At 42.6% G+C, this 24971-nt stretch overlaps 1 protein-coding gene and 1 long non-coding RNA gene across 2 annotated transcripts in view; one reads left to right on the forward strand and one right to left on the reverse strand.

The window, feature by feature from the left end:
• The window catches only part of triob (trio Rho guanine nucleotide exchange factor b), a 64751-nt gene that overhangs the window by 3959 nt on the left and 35821 nt on the right, over positions 1–24971 (forward strand). The window contains exons 3-15 of the mRNA XM_084557651.1: positions 737–929; positions 2039–2143; positions 2245–2715; positions 3257–3379; positions 10935–11126; positions 12303–12434; positions 12732–12962; positions 14094–14216; positions 14539–14730; positions 16366–16535; positions 17324–17498; positions 21360–21555; positions 22479–22645. Coding sequence (XP_084413777.1) covers positions 737–929; positions 2039–2143; positions 2245–2715; positions 3257–3379; positions 10935–11126; positions 12303–12434; positions 12732–12962; positions 14094–14216; positions 14539–14730; positions 16366–16535; positions 17324–17498; positions 21360–21555; positions 22479–22645 — 2470 coding nt within the window. The remainder of the gene's footprint in view (positions 1–736; positions 930–2038; positions 2144–2244; positions 2716–3256; positions 3380–10934; positions 11127–12302; positions 12435–12731; positions 12963–14093; positions 14217–14538; positions 14731–16365; positions 16536–17323; positions 17499–21359; positions 21556–22478; positions 22646–24971) is intronic.
• Positions 5930–7882, reverse strand: LOC311497371. Its single transcript, XR_014699379.1, has 4 exons — positions 7797–7882; positions 7067–7153; positions 6858–6961; positions 5930–6742 (listed from the first exon to the last, which is right to left on the reverse strand). It is a non-coding gene; the product is annotated as an uncharacterized lncRNA (long non-coding RNA).

Below are 24971 nucleotides of genomic sequence, written 5' to 3' on the forward strand. Positions count from 1 at the left end.
TCATCCAGTTTGAGACCAAGAAGTGTCATAACCCAGAAGGCCAGTTTCTCCTCAGATTTATTTCCCTTCCTATCTAAATATTTCTCCTCCCTTGCCTCTTTTTTTCTGTACCCCCCTTCTCTCTCTCTCTCTCCTGTGTCAGTTTCTCTCTCTCTCCTCTGTCACTCGCCCTCCTCTCTCTCCCCTCTCCGCTCTGTTTTTCTCTACCCATTTGGCCACCGATCTGTTTTCAGAGAGTGAGGTCAGAGTGAGATAGAGCAGGAGGGCCTGCGTCTGTTTCAGTGTCCTAGCTAGACACGTTCATATTAAAGCCTTTAATACTGAGAAACAACCTTTTATGGACTTGTACAGCAGCAGGACTCCTGGTAAGTAGCAGTGGAAATTTCAACGGTTGAATGTTTTAACTGCTTTATTTTCCCTCTCCAGATGCTGTGGAGGACGGGATCTTTTAACTTAAATGTTTTTTTTTTGTTTTTTCTTTTAATTCTGGCATCTTTACAGTTACAACACGCCTTTTAAAACTGGCTTTCTCTGACGCTTTGTCTCTATTTTTGCTACTAGGTCAGCGGCCGTCTCAAATTAAGTGCATCTGATTGATTTTTCTGCTTTTGTTGTCATGTGCTAGCCTAAACTGGTCTAATGGTTTCATGTTAGCGGTATAAAATCCTTTTTCTTCCCCTGTGCTATTTGGTTCCTTGTCCTGGGATTTGACCTCCTTTATTTATGTATTCTGCAGCGAGGAGGTGGCCAGACATGGCTTCACAGTCATCGTGGACATGCGTGGTTCTAAGTGGGACAGCATCAAACCTCTGCTGAAAATCCTTCAGGAGTCTTTCCCTTCTTGTATTCACGTCGCCCTCATCATCAAGCCGGACAACTTCTGGCAGAAGCAGAGGACCAATTTTGGCAGCTCCAAGTTTGAATTTGAGGTGGGTGACGCTTTTGAACACTTGTAGGGCACAAAAGTAATCATTTCAGCATGTATAGCTTCATTTCAGTGTGCAGGTTTATGGGTACTTTATTTCATTGCTTTCCACAACCGATGAAGATACCGGCTGTTCTCTCTACAGAATATTAGTATTCTTTATTTTCAGATGTACAATTTGTTCTGCGCTGTTAGATTTCTAGCCGGTTTAGCATAGCCACCGGGCGTACTTTATCATCTCTAATTGGACTGCTGCTCTGTGACAGTGGCGCTGTTCTGTCCCGTGTGGGCATGTTGAGCTGGTATATTTAGTTCTGACCCAGTTACTATGGAAACAAGATATATAGGACATGGCAAAGAATTCCATCCCGACTGTAGTGAGTTGGGTTAGAACAAGCCATTTGCCACTTATTCTCTCTGCGAGCAGTGCACACTGAGAAGATAAAGATTGCTTCTCCCGTTCATCATCAGGTACTGGGGAGTTTTTGCTACTACTGATCAATACACAGTTCCATCCTGTTATACGTTTACAAGGTCAAAGGGAGCTAGATAGATGTTATTGAATCATCCGTAAAGGACAGCTTAGTCTCTGTCACAGTTCATGTGTTTTTGTTTTCCTTAAAAAGCTCAAGGTGTAAGTCTGTTTAGTTTTTCAGGAACTCATTTTAAATCTGAATCTTTACTATTCTATACATTTTTTTAAACAAAATCTGAAATAAACTGACGTCCAGTGTGAGATCTTATTGTTTTATTGTGTTCCACTTACTCGTTTTTCACTTCCCAAGCGTTTGTATGCCTGTATTTCCATCTTATTAATGATAACACGAATGCTGTTGGTTTTCGTTTTTGTCGCCACACCTATCTAAACAGTAGACACGTGAACCTGCGGACTCTGCACATTCTTTTCATAATCTCGGTTTAATGATGGGAAATATTTTGACAAGTTAACATTTAATTAGGTTTGCGATGACTGCGTAAATTGTGGTGTTTTGTTTCCTCCCCGTCTTACCCCTAACCTCCCTGTGTCCGTTCGCACCCCTCCTTCACTTTTCTGTTTTTTTCATTTCCTCTCTCTGTTTCATTTGTCCCACATTCACCTTCCCGCTGCACCAGACGGTGATGGTTTCCTTAGAGGGCTTATCCAAGATTGTGGACCCATCCCAGCTGACGGCTGACTTCGAGGGCAGCTTAGAGTACAACCATGACGACTGGATTGAGGTTATGACAGTTCCTCTTTTTACTTTCGTTTGCTCTTTAGAAGATTATTTTTTTAGATGTTTTTATACACTTAAGACACAATTTCCACTCTTTTATTTCAGGTGCGGCTCTCGTTTGAGACCTTTGCCAGCGACGCAGCGCGGGCTTTGGCACGCCTCGAGGAGCTCCAGGAGACCCTGTCCCAGCGCGACCTGCCACGGGACCTGGAGGGAGCTCGGCGGCTAATGGAAGATCATGCTGCGCTGAAGAAAAGAGCCACGAAGGCGTCCGTGGAGGATCTTGACACGCAGGGACGAAGGCTGCTCCAAAGGCTACAAGCACAAACTGCAGGGGGTGGGAGTGGTGGCGACAGCGGCTATGGCAGCCGCGGCGGTGGAGCGAGTGGAGATTCCAACGACCACCATCACGGGTTCCATGCACACGCAGACGCACACAATCTAGTGGCTAAAGTGACGGGCTTGTTGGACAAGCTGCATGGGACGCGCCAGAATCTGCAGCAGCTGTGGCACATGCGGAAGCTGAAGCTGGACCAGTGTTTCCAGCTGCGACTGTTTGAACAGGACGCAGAGAAGGTCAGAGGGCTGTTCGGTTTTGTTCTACTACAACATGATTCACTTGATATAAAAATGTTAAAATCAATTGGATCCTGAATATTTCTAACCATGTTTACAGTTTGGTACATCCGTGAATTATGTCATAGCTACAGTTTACCTCTAGATGCATACAGATATGTATGTTAGTTTTAAAATATATATGAAAATCTTGCATTTAAGTCCTCTGATCAACTTTCACTCCTATGTAGGCCAGAATTGGCGTAATGCTATATATGCAAAGATACAAGTCTTTCGTTATTTCATATCTTGCCCAAACAGAGGTGAGAATGTGTAGGAAATGTAGTTCGTAGGACTATGCAGAACTGGTGGCACGTAAAGACCTTAATAAATGGTGTAGAACAGTGAACACCTCACACATAGCTTGATCTTTTGTTCCTGCTTATAACAGAGGAACTTGGAGATCACCTTACATCAGTGCAGCATAATGAAAGGTTTTGCTTTTCATTTGAACTGCCTTCTATGAAATTAACTTAATTTCCCCCACCTCTTCCTTGTGTAGATGTTTGATTGGATCATGCACAACAAGGGGCTTTTCCTGACCAGTTACACAGAGATTGGAGGGAACCACCAGCATGCTGTTGAGCTGCAGACGCAGCACAACCACTTCGCTATGAACTGCATGGTAAGACGCTGTCTTTTTCTCATGAACCGAAGCACACTCACATGTAGGCGCTGCACTCGTAAACTATCATCATTACTGCTGATAACAGCAACAGCCCAAAGCCTCACATCTCTGTACAGCCACCACACAAAGATTCACACCTTTATCCCAAACCATCTTCTCCATAGACTGATATTTTTCTGTCCTGTCATTGTCCTTCTCATATCATTCAGCTACTTTCTACTCTGCCTCAACTCTGCCTCGCTCTGTCATGTCTTGTCATGGTTTTGTTCCCATAATAGACCCATATTCCCTTTGTGCCCCTCCCATAGCTGCGTGCTGCCCTCTGCTGCTCTGCTCCACGCCCTGCCCTCTCATACCTTACTGTGGTAAATAGAGCTCTGCTGCTGACTAATAAGTGTAGCGGAGAACATTATATCGTATCAATTCTGCAGTCTTGCAGTTATGCTCTGCCGGTTCTTATCAAAACCTTTAACCCCTCATGATGTAGGTCATTACAAAGGTAATACACCTGTCCCCAACCCCTGTCTTCCTGTTTGTTGTCCACAAACTGTTCTGTGCCATAACCTTCTTATGATGTCACACATTTACTGCATAGACTCGTTGACTTTGCAAGGTTTTTAGACTGTCTGTGTATCACTTGTCTTTGGTGCCGTTCCTTTTTTGCCTCATCATAACTTTTAATGCTATATTATCCCTGTAGTGCACATATAACTAAGCAATTAAACCAAGCACCGACCAAGCTTGAATTAGTCTGGAACAAAATCGACTCTTAATACTACCTCAACTGGGAAAAGTAACAACCCATTACCTGTGCTTTCAGTAAAAGCAGCCCAGCCATGCAATGGTGTTAAACCAATGGACTGTATACAAAGATGCAAACACCAATAGAAAAGAGCTCAGTGGGTTTGCTCTGACTGTCCCCATATTGGAAGTGTCAGGGTCTGTCTAGCTCCTGGGTAATTCAAAAATGGACAAAGAGCATCTGAGGCAGGCCATTGAGACCTAGTGTGCCATCCACCTGTCACTCCAAGCTGCCACACCCTTAATTACTAATAACTTGAAGTCTTAATGCAATTTAAGTTGAGTGAGATAACATTGAAATAATCACCTCATGTACAGTTGTCATGAAGGAGGAAATTAGCTGTAGAGACAGAAAAAGACTTTTGCTCTAGGTTGTTGGTATATTTTCTGTAAAGTTGAGCATTTAGCTCTATTGGGACACAAACACTTTTGGAGGCAACCTCAAAAAAGTGTCCAGTCCCGGAAGTTGCCACTTGGTTAAATCACAGATTTTTCAGTCAGTCTCTACCAGTAACTGTTGTTATTGTGGCGAAAGCGCAGCCAAGGGAGAGCAGGGCATGTGGTCTACATCCTCTCACACCGTCACTGGGGTTACGAACCATTTGCAGTGAGCAGTGTCAACATGTGCCCTGGGTCAGCGTCACTGACTGCCAAGAACCAGTTGTGTCAACCATATAGGTTGATATGAACAAACAACCCCTGAGACAATAGTTGTAGAAAAGACAGATGGACGTGTATATACTAGCACGTACTGTATATTCCAAGTATATACACACACATACACAGAGTTGAGTGACCGCCGCCCCCTCCACCCATTCTTCCACAGGAAGCTACATTTCCCTTTCCTGTTGCCTGCATGGCAAAATGGAAATAGTGTCGGTGTGTGTGTGTGTGTGTTTATGTGTTCACGTAGAGATACTGCCTGTGTTCTGTTTGTGTTCATAATATGTGTGAAAACTGTAACAAGAGTAAAAACAAGGTGAAACAACACAATCAAATGTTTGCCAGTTTCCACTGACTAAACACTGGCACCACTGATGGAAAATGGTTGGTTCATCAACAGTGCTTCTGCAGTATCAGAGATCAACTTTAACCTCTAGAAATACATGAGTATCATCTATAAGTGAGGGTTTAGATCAAATTGTAATGTTGACTGTATCCCGTAATGTAAGTGATAATGTGTTGTGCATAATATAGCCCATAGAGTGATGTTACTGCCATTCCATCTATGGGAGACACTTGACAAATACACTTTTGGTATATATGTCTGACAACAGAATGTTGTTAATGGGGGCCTTTTGGTCCTTTGGGTTGAGATGAGGGGCCTCTGTGGATCATCCCACAGATACCTTGATCAGTTTGGGATCTAATGAATTTGGAGGCCAGGTCAACACCTTGTGCTGTCCTTCATGTTTTCTGAGTTGTTCCTAAACTGTTTTTGTGTGTGTGCCTGTGTCATGCTGCACCCTGCTCAGGATGGCTGCTGCCATCAAGGAGTGTCATTGCTATGGGGCGGTGGTGCCTGGTCTGGTCTAGGTGGGTGGTGCATGTCTAAGTAACATCCCCACGAATGCATGGTCCAAAAGTTTCCCAGCAGAACATTTTATTGTCACAAGATGGTCAATGGTATTTACTTCTCCTGTCAGTGGTTTTAATGTTTTGGGCCTGGGAGCTTGAGGATCCTGCACGATCTTCTGGACAAAGATCTCAGATGTTGTTTCTGGACTCTGTTTGTCCACTGCTACAGTTGTTTAGGCAATGCCAGTCTTTTTTTTTTTTTTTTTTTTTGGTGGATTAAGGATTTGATATCTTCAAAATCACACAAGGGCATAAACTAGCACTAGATGATTTGTTTATGAGAAACAACAGTCAATTACTAAATATAGCTTTAGGTTAATTAGGCAGTAACAGTAGTTGCTTCTGTTGTCTATTGTTTATTTAAAAGGTGACTGAACTTGATTTTAAACCATAATGATGTTCTCATTTCAAAGATAAATTGACACCGTCTTATACTTTAACTTCAATTAACTGAGTGAAGCAGTAAGTGTTATTTAGCAAAAATATATTCAACAACTTCTCTGACTGCTCATATATTTATCAAGTAGCAACATTTACTTGTTATAGTGTACTGTTCCCCGCTAAGACCTTCCATTAGAGGAGAAGCTAGAGAGGGAGATGGGGGAAAAAAACAGAAGTTCTTGGATATGTTTGATAACCATTTATTAGTAGACTTATTTACACTGCCCTGTTTGGTGTTAGACATGTATACACAGATCCGTAGATGAATTGTTGTGTATATGCAGACAAGAAACGTAATATATGTCACCCCTTAAACCTGAGAACCACTGAAAACATACTGTAGAAACAACAATAATTGATAACAGACAATCATATGCGGTCATCGCTACATTGTGGATATATTGTGGATATATTGTGTGTATATACAGCGGCTTCCATCCCTGGTCATTTCTGGTTTCAGAGAAAGAAACTTGTACAGTTCCAGCCTCTGCTAGTCACGCTCTGGCTAAACAGATAGAATGAACTCCGATTCAGTTGTTCCTGTCAAATTACATAAGGTTAATTCAGATTAAACCATTTTCTACTATTAAATTCTTCACTGTATTTATACAGGTGCACGTATACAGACAAAGAACTCTGAAAATGTCATCCTCACCTCCAGCACTTCAAAATTTAGTATGTACAGGTTCCGCACAGTGAGGCATTGTGGTAGTTGAGTGCTGGATAGAAAGTACGGCCGGGAGAGGTTTCTTATATTCCCTTTAAAGGTGAAGAACAGTTTAATTAGACACCCGTTTTATGAAAACATTTTATAAATAATCGTACTGTATTTAACATGAATCTTGCGGCTCAATGGCCACTTACCTATTTGCTCTCTCAAGTTACTGTTTTCATCACGTAATTGGTCTGCTCTCCTAGTCACTTCCACGTGAGTCCCAGCTAAACTGTCATCTATCATGAAAGAGGTAATGAGTAAATGTTTTTTCAGTTTTTCGAAAGATGACAAGTTGAAACCACATTCACATATGCACTGAAGTGGATTCTGTTGTACTGACCCATTTTAGTCAGAGGACTAGGCTAAATAACAGGAACTCTTTTGTGTTTAATTCAACACATTTTTAACAGCGCCACAAATGACATTGTCCAAAATGACGGTTGAATTACCACCTTTCATACGCTGTTTCAACAGTCATGATGGGCAGTTGAGTCCTGGACTGTCATATTAAAATGCATTTGTTTTCACTAGGGTACCTAATAACCTAGGTGTATATTGTTGAACCTTTTACCACGCGCTGCTCCAGCTGTCAACCATAGAGTCATCATAAACTGCTACTAAAATGAATATTAACAGGGGTTCGTGGGGTTTAGCTATTGTGGGAAATAACACCATTTTAAATGAAATATGGCTGTCATACAATGTAATGAAACCTTGGAAATGTCCTTTCAGATTTCTAACAATCAAAATAGTCTAGTTGTTAGTCTAGTTAAATCATGCAAACATAAGCTGACAAAAGATGACTAAGATGTCTCATCTTCCCAACGTCTGCTGCATCTTTAAGGTTGCGATTTTATAGACAAAAAAGTTGAGACTCACAAACGAAGCTCAGGGCAACTAGCGATGCGATTAACAGAAGACACAGCACCACCAGACACAGTGTAGTAACCCTGAGGAGAGCTAATCAGAAGACAATGTAATTATTTGTAATTTGCCGTTTTGTCAACATTTAATGCGTCTCTGTTTCTGTTACTGAATTTGACAAATGTATATGCTTACCTAATTGGGACAGTCGCTTTGTTCCACTTCCATTCATTGGAGGGCGTCTGAGAGTTATGTACCGGTCAGGTACCGGGAGGGCAGAGGGTTGTGTGGCACGTGGGTTTTCAGTGTTTTGCAGTGGCCTGTTAGCAGCGGCTGTCTCTTTCCTGCCTCCTCTTGGTTCCTGTCCTCCTGGATCGCGATCAGCCGTATCTCCATTTTCATAAATGTCCTCGTGGTCCGACCATTGCTCGGCATCCATTGCCATGTATTCATCATCTGCACCGTCTGCTGCTGCTGCAGGACCTTCCATGGTTGGAATGTGTCTCTTTAAAGTGACGATGTGTTGGGCATAACATACCGATGGCTTTCCATGCAAATGACTAGGAGGGACCAATTCAAGGGGATTTCACTGGAAGAACCAGGCGACTTCTACTTCCTACTTAATAATCGGATCTTCTGCTTCCTACTTAATAATCTGATCTTTTTTTTTTGTTGTTGTTTTTTGTTTTTTTTCCACTATACTTTGATTAAAAAAGAAAACACAGTGGTACAAACCAAAGATAAATGATAATGACTGCAGCCTATGGAAGGTGTTGTGATGTTGATGTGGGTTGTAAATTGTAGTAACTTACAAAGACTAAATGGTAAATATATTCAAAATACTAAATACAGAAGTTACATATGGGATAATTTTAGCGCTCTGACTTATTATAAACATCCCTGAACATCCCTGAAGTCATGATTTGCCTCTATTTTGAATACGAAAGATGTTTTACAGAGATTAGGACTGACCTGAAAACTAGGTGTATGGAAGTTGATCCGTCAGATAGCAAATCTGCCGGTGAACAATTATTCAAAGTTGTGGTCTACATTGTTTGGATAGCTTGTCCTCATTATGCGTAAGCATCGACGACGGTGCCTTTACCAGAAGAATGACCTGTGTCATAGTTTGAAACATAAAACTCGATTTGCTTAGAGCCCAAAATAAAGTCAGTGTTTCAACTGATGCCAGAGAGCATGTAGACTTAGCTTTGGGTTTCTTTTTTTGTTTTTGTTTTTTGACTCTTTCAGGTTTGAGTTCTGCACATGCAACTTGTTGATGAGTATGTGCAAGTACACCGATCAGCCACAACATTAAAACCACTGACAGGTGAAGTCAATAACACTGACCATCTTGAGACAAGTTCTGCTGGGAAAACTTTAGATCTGGCATTAGTGTGCTTCTTAAACCGGCAACCTAAACCAGGTACCCCCACCCCATAGCAATGACACTCCTTGATGGCAGCAGCCACCCCCAGCAGGATGCAGCCTTACACAGACACACACACAAAAACGTTTCAGGAATAGCTCAAAAAACATGAAAAGCAGCACAAGGTTTTGACCTGGCCTCCAAGTTAACATTGTGCAATAGGTGGTAATATACCACCTATAGGAAAGGTAGTGACTATGTATATTTTCTACCTAGAGTGACTGGTTACTTTCCTGTGATTGCTCTCTCCGTGGCTCTTTTGCAGAAGTATCTAAATATCTAAAGTTATGAACAACTACTTGTATAATAATGTAACCGTGCACTTATTTGTTTTCCTGCACTGTAAATGGGTTGCTTTCTGGGTCAACAGTGTTGTCCTCATATCCCCGCTTTCTCTATTTCTGTCCGTTTTCTTTCTCTCACTCCCTCTCCTCACTGCCCCACACAGGCATCAGGTTTAAATTAGCAATGCCATGTTCCTGCCTCTGCCTGACCCCTCCTCCCTTTCCTTCTTCCATCCATCAGTTTTGAATTAGGACTTTCCCGCTCACGGTGTTTGTGTAGTCCTGCACCCACTCCCTTTTTGCCGCCGTCCCCTCCTCCGCTATAACTGTGTATGTATGTGTACATGTCCTCAAAAAGTAGTGTGTCTCTTGGAGGCTTTCTTTGTCTTTTCCAGAATCCCCAGTTTCCTGTGGTATCATACCACATTAAACGTATAGGAGCTTAGAGGTAGTTTGTCATGTGATATGATGTGTGTCTTAATAAAATTTATAATAGGATTATAGTTGTCTGCACCGCACTGTTCATTTATGTATGCCAACTTACCTGCTGTTTATTTGAGAGCAGTCCAACTCCCTTGAAGTTTCATGTGAGCCAATGTAAGCACAGCACTTTCTGTGTTCCCCTCAAGCCCACATCAGACTTTTGGTGCTTTTGATTGTCAATTCTAGACAGTGGGTAATGTCTTAAACTACAAACACAAGAAAAGCTGTTCAATATACCTCTAAAGCCTAATGTCAGACAAAAGACACCATCCGAAACAATCTCAAATCATGGGTCAAACTAAGTAAATCACTAACCCAGATTATGGAGCTTTGATGAAAACACCTCACTTCTGTGTCTAGAATCACTCTTCCCAAGGCCCGGTCTCAGTTTGAGGGCTGGTGCTTGGTGCATCTTTCAATCCTGCCGTGTTTGAAACAAGCAAACTAAGAGCCATAATAGGCTCCAGGAGCAGTAATTGAATAGAATAATAACAGGCTGTTAACACAGTTGTTAATTAGCGTTTGCTGATCCGTGCCTATCTACACAAAACAGCTTGGAGCCCGTATATTAAAAAAGACCCAAAGATTAAGAGGCAAATGGGCTTTTTTATTACTCACATGGGGGCATGCCTCCCTAGTGAATGACTTCTTAATGTCCACAGGGTTGTGTTTGTGTGTGTTGTTATTACAAAGGTGCATGTTCTTGTATTTTCTTTAACTTTACTTACTTTCTATGTGAATGTGGTCACTGTAATTCAGCGCAAATTAATTGCCTTGCTAAAGCACATCCAGTCTTGGTTATCAGAAGTCTTGGCACACCATATCACACCAACTGTAACCACAATGCTTCAAGATGCCCAAATATTAACATTATACTTCTCCAGGAATTGAAACCAGTTTGTTTTGTTCTGTTTTTAATACACGCTGTCTGTCATCTCCGTCTTTCCCAAAACACAGAACGTGTATGTCAACATCAATCGAATCATGTCAGTGGGAAACCGGCTCCTGGAGTCAGGCCACTACGCCTCCCAGCAGATCCAGCAGATCTCCAGCCAGCTGGAGCAAGAGTGGAAGGCCTTTGCAGCAGCCCTGGATGAACGCAGCACTCTGCTGGAGATGTCTGCCAGCTTCCACCAGAAAGCAGATCAGGTACAGACACGCAACGCTGGTAGGAAAGAAAATCCAATACAGCTCTGAGGATGTCTGCAGACCATGCTTACGTACACGTGTGTGCGTTATCTTTGTTTCATTACGTCTGCATCTACATATCCGCAAAACAATAACCCTACAGCCATGCAAAGATTTTTCCACTGGAACACATCTGAGTGCATATACGATCTATCACAGAACAGCAGAGGCTGAAAGGGCTCACTGTTATCTTTGTTTTCTGAATTATTTAGTAACCAGTTGTATATAGTTTTATGTAATATACATTTAAAGGAGTATAAATAAATAAAAAATATGATTGTACAAGCACCAGGGCTACTTTAATAGACCTGAAAGACCATTTAAATGATCGATACCGCTTTCCACTGTTTGCTTACGGTTGCACTAAGAGCACATTAGTTAGTCGTTGACACCTATTATTTGCTGAGTGTCCAAGTTTCTGTAGGGTTGGACGTTCCTTGTAAGCCATAGATATTCCTTGACTGTCAATATAACTGGACAGAGAAGAGTTACAGGCAGGATGTTGTACGTTTTCTTGTATTTGTGGAAATAAATAGAATAGAAATACGTATACAGAATGCAGAATTATCTAAAATAGTCATTAGGTACGACTGTTAATCACAGTTTATCGCTGAGCTACTCCCTCTTGTCTCTTTTTATGAACGCCGCCTCGCTCTTACATCCTCCTCTCGTTTTTGTGTTTCTCCATTGGACTTAACATTTTGCAACCTCAACAATGTTCATGTCAAACCTTTATGTAGATCTAGTTTGAATTTCCTCATGTTAAGAGTTTATGTTTTAACAGGGATCTGAGCAGTGTCAGGTTTGTTCGTAGAGTGTTTCCGCTTTAGTATTTCCAGCTGCTTTTTTTATTGTTTTGGATCAATCTTGTGTTTGTCGATATTTCGTCAAGCAGGAAGTAGAAACAAAAATTAACCCGACTGACAAAAAAGAGACATTGCCAACTAGCATTTGGGTGGTGTTGTTACAGCAATACTGACGAGAGCACAAGTATAAATGGCTCGCACCGGCGCAGGCTGTGTGCGTAAGCTGCGGTCCTGCTCTAAAAGCGCTTTAAAACATATCACGCTATTAGTTATTATTTATCATAAGCCTATCTGTCTTATACGATGCCTGAGTTCTGTATTCTCTCCCCAGTACATGAGTAAAGTGGAGCCGTGGTGTAAGGCCTGTGGTGAAGGGGAGCTGCCCTCTGAACTCCAGGACCTGGAAGATACAATCCACCATCACCAGGGATTATATGAACACATCACCACTGCATACTCCGAGGTGTGTACACAAATGATCCCACACACACACGCATGACTTGCATGCCGACGGTAGTGAGCATGCAAAACACAAAAGGGATTATGCAAATTTTAATGCAAACTGCAGAATACAAAACAACAAAGAAACAATAGTGGACATTGATGTATGTGAAAGAGGAAAAATTTGATTATTATTTATTTCTCTTAATTCTAAGATATGCGATACAGGAAAAAATATTAAAACCGATTTCAGATGTTTTATAAATTGAACTTTATGGTCCTTGCCGAATTGTTACAACGTGTCAAACTACCTTTCCAGGTAAGCCAGGATGGCAAGTCTCTGTTGGACAAACTGCAGCGACCTCTGACCCCTGGAAGTGCCGATTCACTGATGGCGTCGGCTAACTACTCCAAGGCCGTGCACCACGTCCTGGACATCATCCACGAGGTGCTGCATCACCAGAGACAACTGGAAAACATCTGGCAGCATCGCAAAGTCCGCCTGCACCAACGCCTGCAGCTGTGCGTCTTCCAGCAGGATGTACAGCAAGTAAGGAGCACATGAACCCTCCTATGATGAGACCTGCATCTTCAGCAGGTTTTGTTATGCACACGTAGGCAGATGTACGCTCCCTCACGCACAGCTGCGCAATAAGATAATGGTTTCCCATCGCGCCCTCAGACATGTCATGTGGCAGTTTTCTTAAGTTTACTTCGATGCTGTTAAATCTAGTAGTTCAAAACCTAAGAGTAATGTTGGTGTTGCTGTAAAGAGACATTTTCTTCCATCATCATCTTACATTAAGTACGCCTGAATGTTTTTTTGTTTATGACGATGTAAGAAAAAGGGAAATTCTGCAAGCATTCCCTACTCGATAGCAGACGTCAAGATATTAAGCTCATAATATTATCATCTCCAGCTTTTTCAAAGCCTTTTCTCACTCCTCCTGGGTTTTGCGTGAGTCTCTATCCCTCTGTGTGACTGTCTGGATGGCAGAGCGCTTAGATCAAACCCACTGAGTTGGTGTACAGTGTCGTCTCAGCCTTTCTACCCTTTGGGCATGAGCCCTCCTCTGCCCTCTCCCCCGTTGCTCTCTTTCTCCCACTCCGTCTTGCTCGTGCGCCAGTGCCTCCGCCTTTCCCCTCTTCCATCCGCTCTTTCATCACCTTTTTCTCTTGGTAGTGGTTTCCATGGTGATGCAATTTACTGTCACATAAAGTGTCGAGGGCATTGCGCATGTGCTTGCGTGTGTTTGTCCCATCAAAATATTCTCCCGGAGACCTTGAAAATCCCTTTCATTACCCCACATTGAACCAGATGGAGTATGGCCATCTGTTTAATAGATAATAAGGTAATTAAGTTTAAAGATTTATAGCTGATCGCAGCCACAGTGGAAATGTTGACACTTTGCTCTGCTTTGGATTTCCTGTTAAGTAAAAGCTAATTGTGCATGCTGGTGTAGTTTAAACATGACAGACTGCAGATGGAAGGAAAGAGTAAAGAAAAGGGGGGTGGGCAAAACAGAGAGGGAAATGACATGTGTAACTAACATGAAGTGAGCACAGCCTTTCCAGTCAATTGAGCACCCCCTACCGTTTGAAAGCGTGTACTGCACTTTAACCGATGATTGGTAGTTTCAACTCTGTTCATGTATTTGTGTGTGTGTGTGTGTGTTTCAAGGTGCTGGACTGGATAGAAAACCACGGCGAGGCCTTCCTGAGTAAACACACCGGCGTGGGAAAGTCTTTGCACAGAGCCAGGGCACTGCAGAAGAGACATGAAGACTTTGAGGAGGTTGCACAGGTGAGTTTTATTCAAGTAATGCCTTTGAAAGGTGTTACAGGCAAAACCACAACTCTTCATCTTGTGACACAGAGTACTTATTCCAGGCATCAGGCCCACATTTTTTATGTAAAACACATGCAGGCACATGCAAGTCTGAAAGTGATATTCCCTTTTGTAAACACGACTTCAAGCATCCCAGCATCGAATGCGAGTAATTTCAGAGGACAGATGAGTCATGAATGACCTCGGTTTGACTCTGACAGACTAAAGAGCAGCTAGTTGTTACAGACAAGTGCGGGAGATGCTCAGATTTTGAACACGTATAATGTTGACATTTCAGAACACCTACACCAATGCTGACAAGTTGCTGGAGGCAGCAGAGCAGCTGGCCCAGACTGGAGAGTGTGACCCAGAGGAAATATATCAGGCTGCCCACCAGCTAGAAGATCGCATCCAGGACTTTGTGCGACGCGTCGAGCAGCGTAAAGTCCTGCTGGACATGTCCGTTGCCTTCCACACGCACGTCAAAGAGGTTCGTACTCTCTCCTTACCCCTCCTCTCCTCCCCTCTCCTCTCATAATTGCTGTATTGATTTGATCTGTCTGCCAAAAACTAAAATCTGATGGTACTACAAGAAGCTAGCAGTCCATTAATTAATTACTGTACAATTTTCTGTCAGCAAAAAGGTAAAAAGACAGGAAAATCCTCACCAACGGCTGTCATTTATGCTAAATTTAAAAGTTACAATGATACTGTAAGGGGATTTCTGCTTCTGTTTGGCTTCTTTTCTTTGCAAGGTAACAAGCAATCAGAGAACGCCCTCTTCCACCAGATCCTTTAAATCTGTTGTTGATAGTTAAACATAGAGATCTTTATTCATCCATGACTGTCTCATGTTTCTGTAACAGTTAAAATGACATAATTTACGCTGGATAATTTTACCATTGACGTTTTCCAAAAGCTATGACACAAGGGCCACGCACGCAATTATTGAATGCATGTGTGTAAGTGAACATCATCCTTCAAAAAAAAAAGAAGCTCCTGCCATAATCATTATATTCTCCCTGTGCAAACATCAGTGCCTCGTTGTGTCTCAGTTGTGCACTCGTGTATATTGAAACAAATTAAAGGCGGTCACACTTCATCTGCCTTCTCCTTTACTTTAATAACGGCAGACACGCCTTTATTTTTTTCTTCTTCTTAGAATGTACTCGCGTGTTATTGACCGTTCCGCCACCTTAATGCTGTGTTATGTTAAGATGAAAGTCACACGTTGCACATCTTTTGACCGTCAAAATTAACCTCTCCAGACTGACAAAGCGCCGCGCTCCGCATGTGCTAACACTGCATCCTGTTTACATAGACTCACAGAGACAGTCAGAGGCACCGTGTTATTAATGAAGCTAGTCTTTAATGTCCATATGGACTAATCTCCTTCATCCCATCTGTCAGCTCACAGTGCCTGCGATAAACCACGTGTGTGTGCATGCGTGTGTTTGTGTGAGTGTCTTCCACTGACTATGTATGTTATTTTTCTGTGTTTTCAATCTCCTGTCTATCTATTCTTCTAGTTCTGCAGAAGCCTTTTGTGGCACTCTAGTGTGTTTGTTGGCAGCAGTGTACTGTAAAGACAGAGCAACGGGGTTCACGTGCACTGATTTTCATAAAGCAGACCATTTAATTTACTTTAATAAAAACCTATTTGTTTTGGGGTTTTTTTAATACAAAAAATGTCTTATTTAATTTGGTGTCAGTGTCTATGTAGATGCCAGGTAGTATGTAAAAAGTGGATGACGAAGGCGAAACCCAAAGTAGACGTGCTTTTTCTGCCAGCAGTGTGGGTGTTAGACGAAGACTGGGTGCCAGGGTCTCTCTCCTGCAGCACGGATCGTGTGCCAGGGCTTTAGCACGCTGAGCCAATTCACCCAGATGGCTAATCTGTTACAAAGATGACCATTCACAAAACACCAGCTTTGAGCAGAACGGGGTTGGATTTGATTACCGGCTCGCATCTGCATTTTCTGTCCATCTATCTGGAGGCTTTTCGGTGTTTAGCTTATACCGCGCCGTGTGCCTACCCCTTCCAGCCCCTTTCCAGCATGTGTCCACTCATGGCTTCCTGTTTTTATTTTTTAACCGGTTTATCTTTTTTGTCGATCTCTGTTAGCTGTGGACGTGGTTGGAGGAGCTTCAGAAGGAGCTGCTGGATGATGTGTACGCAGAGTCGGTGGAAGCAGTGCAGGACCTGATCAAGCGATTCGGCCAGCAGCAGCAGACCACGTTGCAGGCAACTGTCAATGTTATCAAGGAGGGAGAGGACCTCATACAGCAGCTCAGGTGACCATTTTAGTTACATGCTTCACTGAAGTCCGTATATTGTTATATATTATAGAATATACACTCAGGCCAGCACCGGTCAGATACATCATTGAAGGCCTTATAGCGTGAACAATAATTAAAAACTGAAAGACCAGGGCCTTGGTGAATACTACAGCTAATGAGAATGATGGGTAGAATCTGCAGACATACTAAATAAACTGAGGAAATGTCTAATCTCTGATCACAAATACTCTGTACCTCCAATTCATATGTACACCAATCAGCCACAACATTAAAACCACTGACAGCAGAAGTGAATAACACTGACCATCTTGTGACAATTCAGTGTTCTGCTGGGAAACTTTTGGGCCTGCCGTTCGTGTGGATGTTACTTAGACATGTACCACCCACGTAGATCAGACCAGGCATCCCCACCCCATAGCCACTAGCCAGCAATGACACTCCTTGATGGCAGCAGTCATCCCCAGCAGGATGCAGCCTGACACAGACACAAAAAATATGAAAATCAGCACAAGGTCCAAATTCAATAGATCCCAAACTGATCTGTGGGATGCACTGGAACAAGTCTGATCCACATAGGCCCCTCCCCTCAACCCACAGGACCCAGAGGCCCCCACTAAGAACATTCTGTTGCCAGAAACCACAGGACACCCACAGAAGACCCATGTCCATTCTCTGATGAGTCACAAATGTTTTGGAGGCACAAGGGAGACCTACACAAAAATAATAATAAAAAACATAATGTTATGCCTGATCGGTGTGTTTGACCTCACATTTGTTCACAGAGACTCGGCCATCTCCAGCAACAAAACTCCCCACAATAGCTCCATGGCCCACATCGAGAGCGTGCTGCAGCAGCTGGACGAGGCCCAAGGCCAGATGGAGGAGTTGTTCCAGGAAAGGAAGATCAAACTGGAGCTCTTCCTCCAGCTCCGCATCTTTGAGAGGGACGCAATTGATGTAAGCAGGCGAGGAAATGGGGGCTCAGTGCACGATGAATATTTATTTTTCTTTATCCTGCAACGTTCATTAAAAAAAAGTGAGAAAGACAGAATGGCCAGGAGATGAAGATTTTCTGTCATGACATCTACCGGGACAATAGTTGAGTTATTACTAATAAACCCTAATAATCAGCGGTGGACTTGAATATTTAAAATTCAGAAAGGTGTTGGATGAAAGGTACAATTTGAAGTGTAAAAGAGAGAACTTATTAACGATAAGTTGACAAAAATTGACTGACATATCTATTTAGGCATATTGGTAAACCCAAATGTGCTGTGACTCTGAGCTGATAGGCCTTTACACCGTAAAAAGAGGGATTCAGTCCCGTAGCGAGGCCCCTTGCTGGTTTAAAGCTCAGTTGAAATCTCAGCAATACTCTCACATGTGCCACATTAAAAAAGGTTTTAGTTCCACTCGATGCGTCTCACCCACTGACTCGCTCCGGTCTTGTTTCCCCCCCCTCGCAGACAAGCGGTTTGCTACAATGTATCTGCTTAGCGTCCCACTGTGAGAGTGAATGCGTTTCTCAGCTGGTGCTCAGATATGATGACTGCTCTTTTTAAACATTTTTTCATGTTTCTCGTTATGTTTATCGTGGCCATCAAATCGGATTTGTAAAGCCGTATCCCGTTGACAGATGAATCACACTCACACACTTTGAAAGCAAAGGCGTAGAGCAGCGATGCAGGCTCGTTTTCATGAGGGTGGCTTAACTAAAGGGAAGTGTTGTGGAAAGTAATCGTGGAAGACATGATGAATGGGAATATCTGTGTGGGGGAAATGGTTTTCAGTTATAATCCTATCACCAACGCGGCTCTGCAGATGACAATATGAGTGTTTGTTGCCCAGCTGGATAAGTTTGGACCTTTACAGCCATGAAAGCCCAGAGGAGGACTCTTAATGGTTCTGATGTTCTCTTGACTTTTCCTATGTGCGTAATTGTAGGCCAAGCACCACTAGTTTGTGTTAATGAGCAAATGATTATGTAATTACGCTCCAAGAACACACATAGCTGCGTGTAGCCGCTATTGTCATTGTTATTTAGCGTATGATGTTTTACTCCGCACCGAAGAATGAATTAATCTCCATGTGTGCTAACAGAAGTTCTGTGGTTGCTTTCGGAGCTGTTTTGTTTGTTAAGCCCACAGAGACAGCTATGTCTCACATTAGCTCTGCGTGTCAGGTATGGGAATCGTGGTGGATCTCCTAATAACCCATGTTGAACTCTGAGGTACACCCACACATACACACACAGACTCAGGCCCAGGATTAATATGACACAGTGCTCGAGCACGAAGATGGGTGGAGGAGGCATTTATTTTCCTCCACTCCCTTTTTTTTTTTTCTTCCCGCACATGCACCATGACACTCCCTCCTAGCTTTACTGGCGGTGGGGTGTATGTGAGATGAGGGCACGGGTTGAGGTGAGACGCACACTCTTGTCTCAGTGCTTTATTTTCTGACGATAAGCACAACACCAAGCAAAAGACTTGCTAAAGGGGAGGCAACTCCGCTAAGTTAGATTTCTCCATCCTGGTAGATGAGGGAAATGGTCTTTTTGCACACAGATGGCATTTTACTTAACTGTAAGAGGAGAGGAAAGCAGAGTGCAGATGAGTACTTGGTAAGTTTATTAAACCTTGTTGCAAGATTTGTAAAAATCATCATGTTGGTGTGTCATGTATTATGTATTGTTCTGCTATGAAAGGGGTTTGTTGTTTGCTATTCTGTGTCCTGACCAAAAAATGTAATGTCTGCTGCACTGTTAACAAACGGCTTACACGCTTTTCGATATGGAGAGAGAGAGAGAGTAATGTTGTTTGTTGCAAAAGGTTAATGTTACTTTTTGTATAACAATATAGGGAGTTATGCTAACTTTCTGTCTAGGCGTTTGTAGATTTGTGCAGATCTCTTGTTCAAGTTGATCTCCCTGGTCCAGTTCTTGCGCGGGATCTGGTGTTATCATCCATGAGGTGAAAGAGCAGGAGGACAGCAGGAAACTAAAAGCTTTTGTTTATAGAAATGTTTTGCAGCTAAATATGTGCAAATCTGTCAAGTTGGTCCTCGTTGTTCGTCGCCATAATAACCCCATGTTACTGATCACAGTGGTTAGCCACAGGACTTATGCAGTATGTACCAGTGTGCATTGTGTTTGGGAAAGTACTGTTGCCATGCCCACTTTGGCTCAACTGAATAGCTACAGTAAGGTATGCTACGTCATGACGCCACATTAACTAATAGCCTTATTATGTAAGTTATACAAATACTTAAAAAGACAAATGATTTCTTCTTCCTGGACATATCTGGCTTCGTTCCTCTATCTCTTTTGCTGTGCAAACACAACGACAAGGTCCCTCAAGCAAATCTATATGAATAAATAGTGTTAGTTATTAGTTAGCTAACTAGTACTCTTACATCTCACATTAAGTTGTATTGTGGTGTAACTGCAGTTTCACTTTGAGAGTCTTGTTACCTCGATTGCTTTTTTGCTTTAGCTTAGCCATAAATCACTACAGACCTCAGCACTGCTCTCTTCTTTTCAACATCTTTTCGACTTTGTGTGTCACTGTTTCCATTTTCTCTCTCCGTCTCACGGGGGAGACTCGCTGGACTTTTCTCTTGGCTTCATTTTCCTCATTGATGGAGTTCTTCTGAGACACAAGATAGCAGTTTGTGAATGAAGTGGACAGCTGCGAAAGCATCTCCTTTTCGTTCATGCACACAGATTGAATTTTACCGCTGATGGGGGCGCCTGCATGACATATTACGAACATACAGTACACAGACAGCCACTTGCGCGGTAACTCAAGTTACTCAGCGGTAACTTCAAATTGATGGATGCTTTACACGCGTTTGTCAGGTTACAGAGCAGCTGAACGTAGGACAGACACCTTCGGGGAGACTTCAGACTCTCGCCCATGTCACCAAAGTAGCTGAGAGCATGAATGTTGAAACTTGATCATTTATTTTGTCTTCATGGATCATGTTATGGCTAGAGCACTGTAAATGTCACTTCAAATCTGACATTAAGATATAATTTTTCATCGTCTCAGTTCCTAGATGTTGAGTTCAGCATACTTATACTGAAAAAATACTTAAACAAAAGGGGAAATTGTGATAAAAATTTGTTTCTGATAACTTCTTCCTAAAGGTTTAATACTCTCTTGAGTCACAATAAAAAAAAAGAGCATGTTTTGATAGTTTACATTAACTTCATTTAGCTCAGAGGTGAATAAACTAATGTAGACCAGACCTCCATGTTTGGAAAAAAAAAACTTCCAGACAGAAGTAAATGGTGCCAGGATCAAGGTGCCCCTGCTATCATGATTCAGTCTGCGTGGGCAGTCGGAGACAAGCGCTGACATCTTAGTACATCTGCTCTGCCAGCCGGGCATTAACAGCGCAGTGTGTTATCCATTATTATGGAAGTCAGGTACCGTGTTGTGTTACAGCAGGTCAACTGTCTGAGCTAATATTCAGGTAGTGAAATGGCTGTGGAAAAAAAAAAGGCTTTTTCTTTCCCATTTACTCGTTTGAATGTTCATGCTGGGGAAAAAAAATGTTTTCTTAGGCATCTTGTTTGGTTTTGGCAGTCTCTTTCATATAAGTAAAAGGTGCATGCAAAGTAAGTTTTAACTGGATATAGCTGCAGCTGTCAGTCAGGAATAAATTACTTGTGATGGGTCAACACCTTGTACAGTAGCTGGCTGCCAACAGTCAGCGGCAAGAGTTAAAAGTGCCAAAGAAATGCAGCCAGCCGCTATAAACGCCTAAATGTGTTTTTATAGTAATATTCTCCCCTTCTTTTCCCTCTCTCAGATTATCTCAGACCTGGAGTCATGGAACGAGGAATTATCTCAGCAGATGAGTGAGTTCGACACGGAGGATCTGACACTGGCCGAGCAGAGGCTTCAGCATCATGCAGACAAGGCTCTCACCATGAACAACCTCACCTTTGACGTCATCCACCAGGGACAAGAGTTGCTGCAGTATGTCACAGAGGTGCAAGCATCCGGTGAGTGAGGGAATAGGAAGTACACAGTATTATTCCCAGTATTATTCCCACCGATTCCGGTGACTCTAGATGTGTGCTGCTGTCAACCTGAATTTGATTGGACTTAATTTACTCGCACAATTCCCAGTGCTTGACAGGACAAAAAAAATAAGCGAACATAAAATTGTGGCAAGCCATTGATCTGGGGAAGGGTATTAAACCATTTCTCAAATGTTGAGGTGAAGACAGTGGCATCAGTAAACATGAAATTGAAAAAGTTTGAAACCGCCAAGTTATGTAAGCAAGCAAGAAGGGCCTTGGTTAAGGGAGGTGACCAAGAACCCAACCGCTGCTTTTAAAGAGGCTCAGAAAATCTCTGCAGAGAGGCGGAGTTAGTCAGACAGGTTTTAGAGCAGCTCTGGTTGACTAGTCTGATGAGGAAAAAAAAAATCAACATTTTTGGCAGAACTTAAAGCACAAAGTCTGTCTAATACCAGGCGCAGCATCTGTCTAATGCCATCCCACTGTTGGAGCATGGTGGAGGCAGAATCATGCTATGGGGGCGTTTGGCAAAACAACAATTAACCTGAAGTAATTTATTTAAAAGGGGGCTCATTGGCTTAATGGTTTGGGCAAGTCAAGGAGGAATTTTCTCCTTAGAATGGACAAATAAGGTTTTGGCCACATGAGAGAACCTACGAGCCGTGGCTGCTTTGATGATACTGCCAAAGGACTATATTTATGTTCCATGGCTGGACATGCTACTGGTATCTCAGCTGACAAATTTCAAGATCAGTTGTGCTGCCTTCATGGTTTGAAGTTATCAAAATGTCACCTGTTCATGTCATCCATGAATCATTTCAAATGCAAAAATGTCAACCACCCATCTCTGGCTTCAACTCTTCTATAGATGCAGTTGAATATGTCCTTTTTTTTATTTGCAGGTGTGGAGCTGTTATGCGACAGAGATGTGGACATGGCCAAGCGGGTTCAGGACCTGCTGGAGTTTCTCCACGAGAAGCAGCAGGAGCTGGACCTGGCGGCGGAGCAGCACAGGAGACACTTGGAGCAGTGTGTCCAGTTACGGCATCTGCAGGCTGAAGTCAAACAGGTACGTACTTGAAGAGGGAAAGGTAGTGGCACCTGGAAGGTGTCGGAAGGGTTTTAGAAAGCACTCTTAAAAATGAGGTACAAAAGAGCTAGGCTTTTTACTCATGAAAGAGTGATCCCTGCTTTATGCTAACACTGACAGCATTTTCTGGTGGTTGATTTAAATATTATGAGGCGTTTTCACACATGAATGAACAAAAATACGTACATCTGTAATGTTTTTGTTCTCTCCTAAGACCGAGGCCGGGCTTATAAGTGGAAAGGCGTTGTGACAATTGCTACAGCAGACCGTGATGTTACAGCAGAGTGTGTTAGTGTGTGCTAAAAGGCTACGCTATGTTCTGTCTGTACATGACCATGGGTGAATGACTCATCCCGTGTCAACAGTCTCTCTCTCTGTATTTGCTCTGTCTCGTCTCCATAGTCTCTCTTTAGATCCTGGATGTTCAGCCAAAATATAAAGAAAGCCAAAGAAGCACAAGCTAATTGTTTGAATAATAGTATAGTAATGAATAATAGTGTGTTTCCAAGAAATACGCCGATCAGGCATAACATTATGACCACTGACAGGAGAAGTAAATAACATCGACCATCTTGTGACAATACAGTGTTCTGCTGGGAAACTTTTGGGCCTGGCGTTCGTGTGGATGTTACTTAGACATGTAGCACCCGCCTAGACTAGACCAGTCACCCCCCACCCCATAACAATGACACTCCTTGGTGTCAGCAGCCATCCCCAGCAGGATGCAGCCTGACACAGGCACACACACAAAAAGGGTTCAGGAACAACTCAAAAAAACATGAAAAACAGCACAAGGTGTTGACCTGGCCTCCAAATTCACTAGATACCAACCTGATCAAGTATCTGTGGGATGCACTGGAACAAGCCTGATCCCCTCAACCCATAGGACCCAGAGGCCCCCACTAACAGAAGGCCCATGTCCATTCTCTGATGAGTCACAACTGCTTTGGAGGCGCAAGGGAAACCTACACTATATTAGGAAGGTGGTCATAATGTTATGCCTGGTGATTTTGTTTGTATCTGTCCAATGACCTTTTAACTTTGAACTTTTAAATGGTGAAAAAGTCCAACTGAAGCAAAGACAGTCTCATTTCATATGAATAAATGAGTGACTGTCCAGATATTTTCGGTCTGGTAAATGGAAATCCTGTGCAAAACAAAACAAAAGCAAATAGACTGGAAAGTGTTTTTGATATGGACACAAAAACACATAGTATTCCTCTGCTTATTGTTGTGTCGGTGAAGATCATGTCATCCAGCGATCCCCTTCCCAGTGTTCATTCGGTAGTTGAATACAATTACAGCAAGACAATCATGTCTGCCGATGTTTCGGGGCGAAATAAAAACAAACGCAGAGGCAATTTTCACAACAAGGGCTCTCACTGCAGTGATGCGGCCAAATAACAACAGGCTTTGTCCTTCAACTTGCACTAGAATTAATGAATGATTGGACAAAAGTAGCAGCAGAATTGAAATTGAAACCAAAAAAAACAAAAAAACAAAATTGGACCCGAAGAGAACCGCCGGCATTTCAGATGTGCAGTGATTAAACTGGTCTGACAGCGTCACGATAGTGTGATCTCAGTATGATGCTATTTGTACTCTACCACCAGGAGAGAGGCTGTTTGTAGGGAGCTGTGCAGAAATGGACATTTCCAGAAACTGATGCACGTCTATGCAGCTACTAGCAGTCACTTAAATTCAGAACCGTCCTAAGATGGAGCTGGTAAATGCTGTATTTTTGCTTCGTAGATTTCAGGGTAAAATCCAGCTGAACTGCCTTCGCCTTTCATTCCTGCACAAGCATAGCTATTACACTCCTTGCTCTGAACCCTGTGAAAGTAACTGTTAGACGAAAGCTGAGCACAACCATAATCTGGTAATTGCAGCCTGTCTATTTGTGCTACTGATTTATTTATAAATATTGCAGCCTTTCACTCCTGGCCAGAGATTACAAGTGCACTAAATTTGCTTTTGTTAGGCTTTCCGTTTGTAATTATGAAATGGCATAGCTTAAGAACAAGAATTATGGATAGAGCAAGAGTTCTATTGAAGATAAAAGCAATGTGAGCACAGTAAAGTGATGTCTTTACAGCGGTTTGATGAAATGCTGGAATATATTATGTATGATACTGGTAAGAAGATATTATACAGTATATTACACTCAGCACTGGTGGTGATGCTGTTCACGCAGGTCGTTACGCCTGCACATGCACATAAAACCACGCAGACCTGTCCCGCCTCAGGATATTTCAAGTGCAAAAAGAAGCGCCGATGGAAGTTTCTCAGAAACAGGAGTCAGTGT

This window comes from Chelon labrosus, assembly GCF_963514085.1.
Source record: "Chelon labrosus genome assembly, chromosome: 12".
NCBI classification, from domain to species: Eukaryota; Metazoa; Chordata; class Actinopteri; order Mugiliformes; family Mugilidae; genus Chelon; species Chelon labrosus.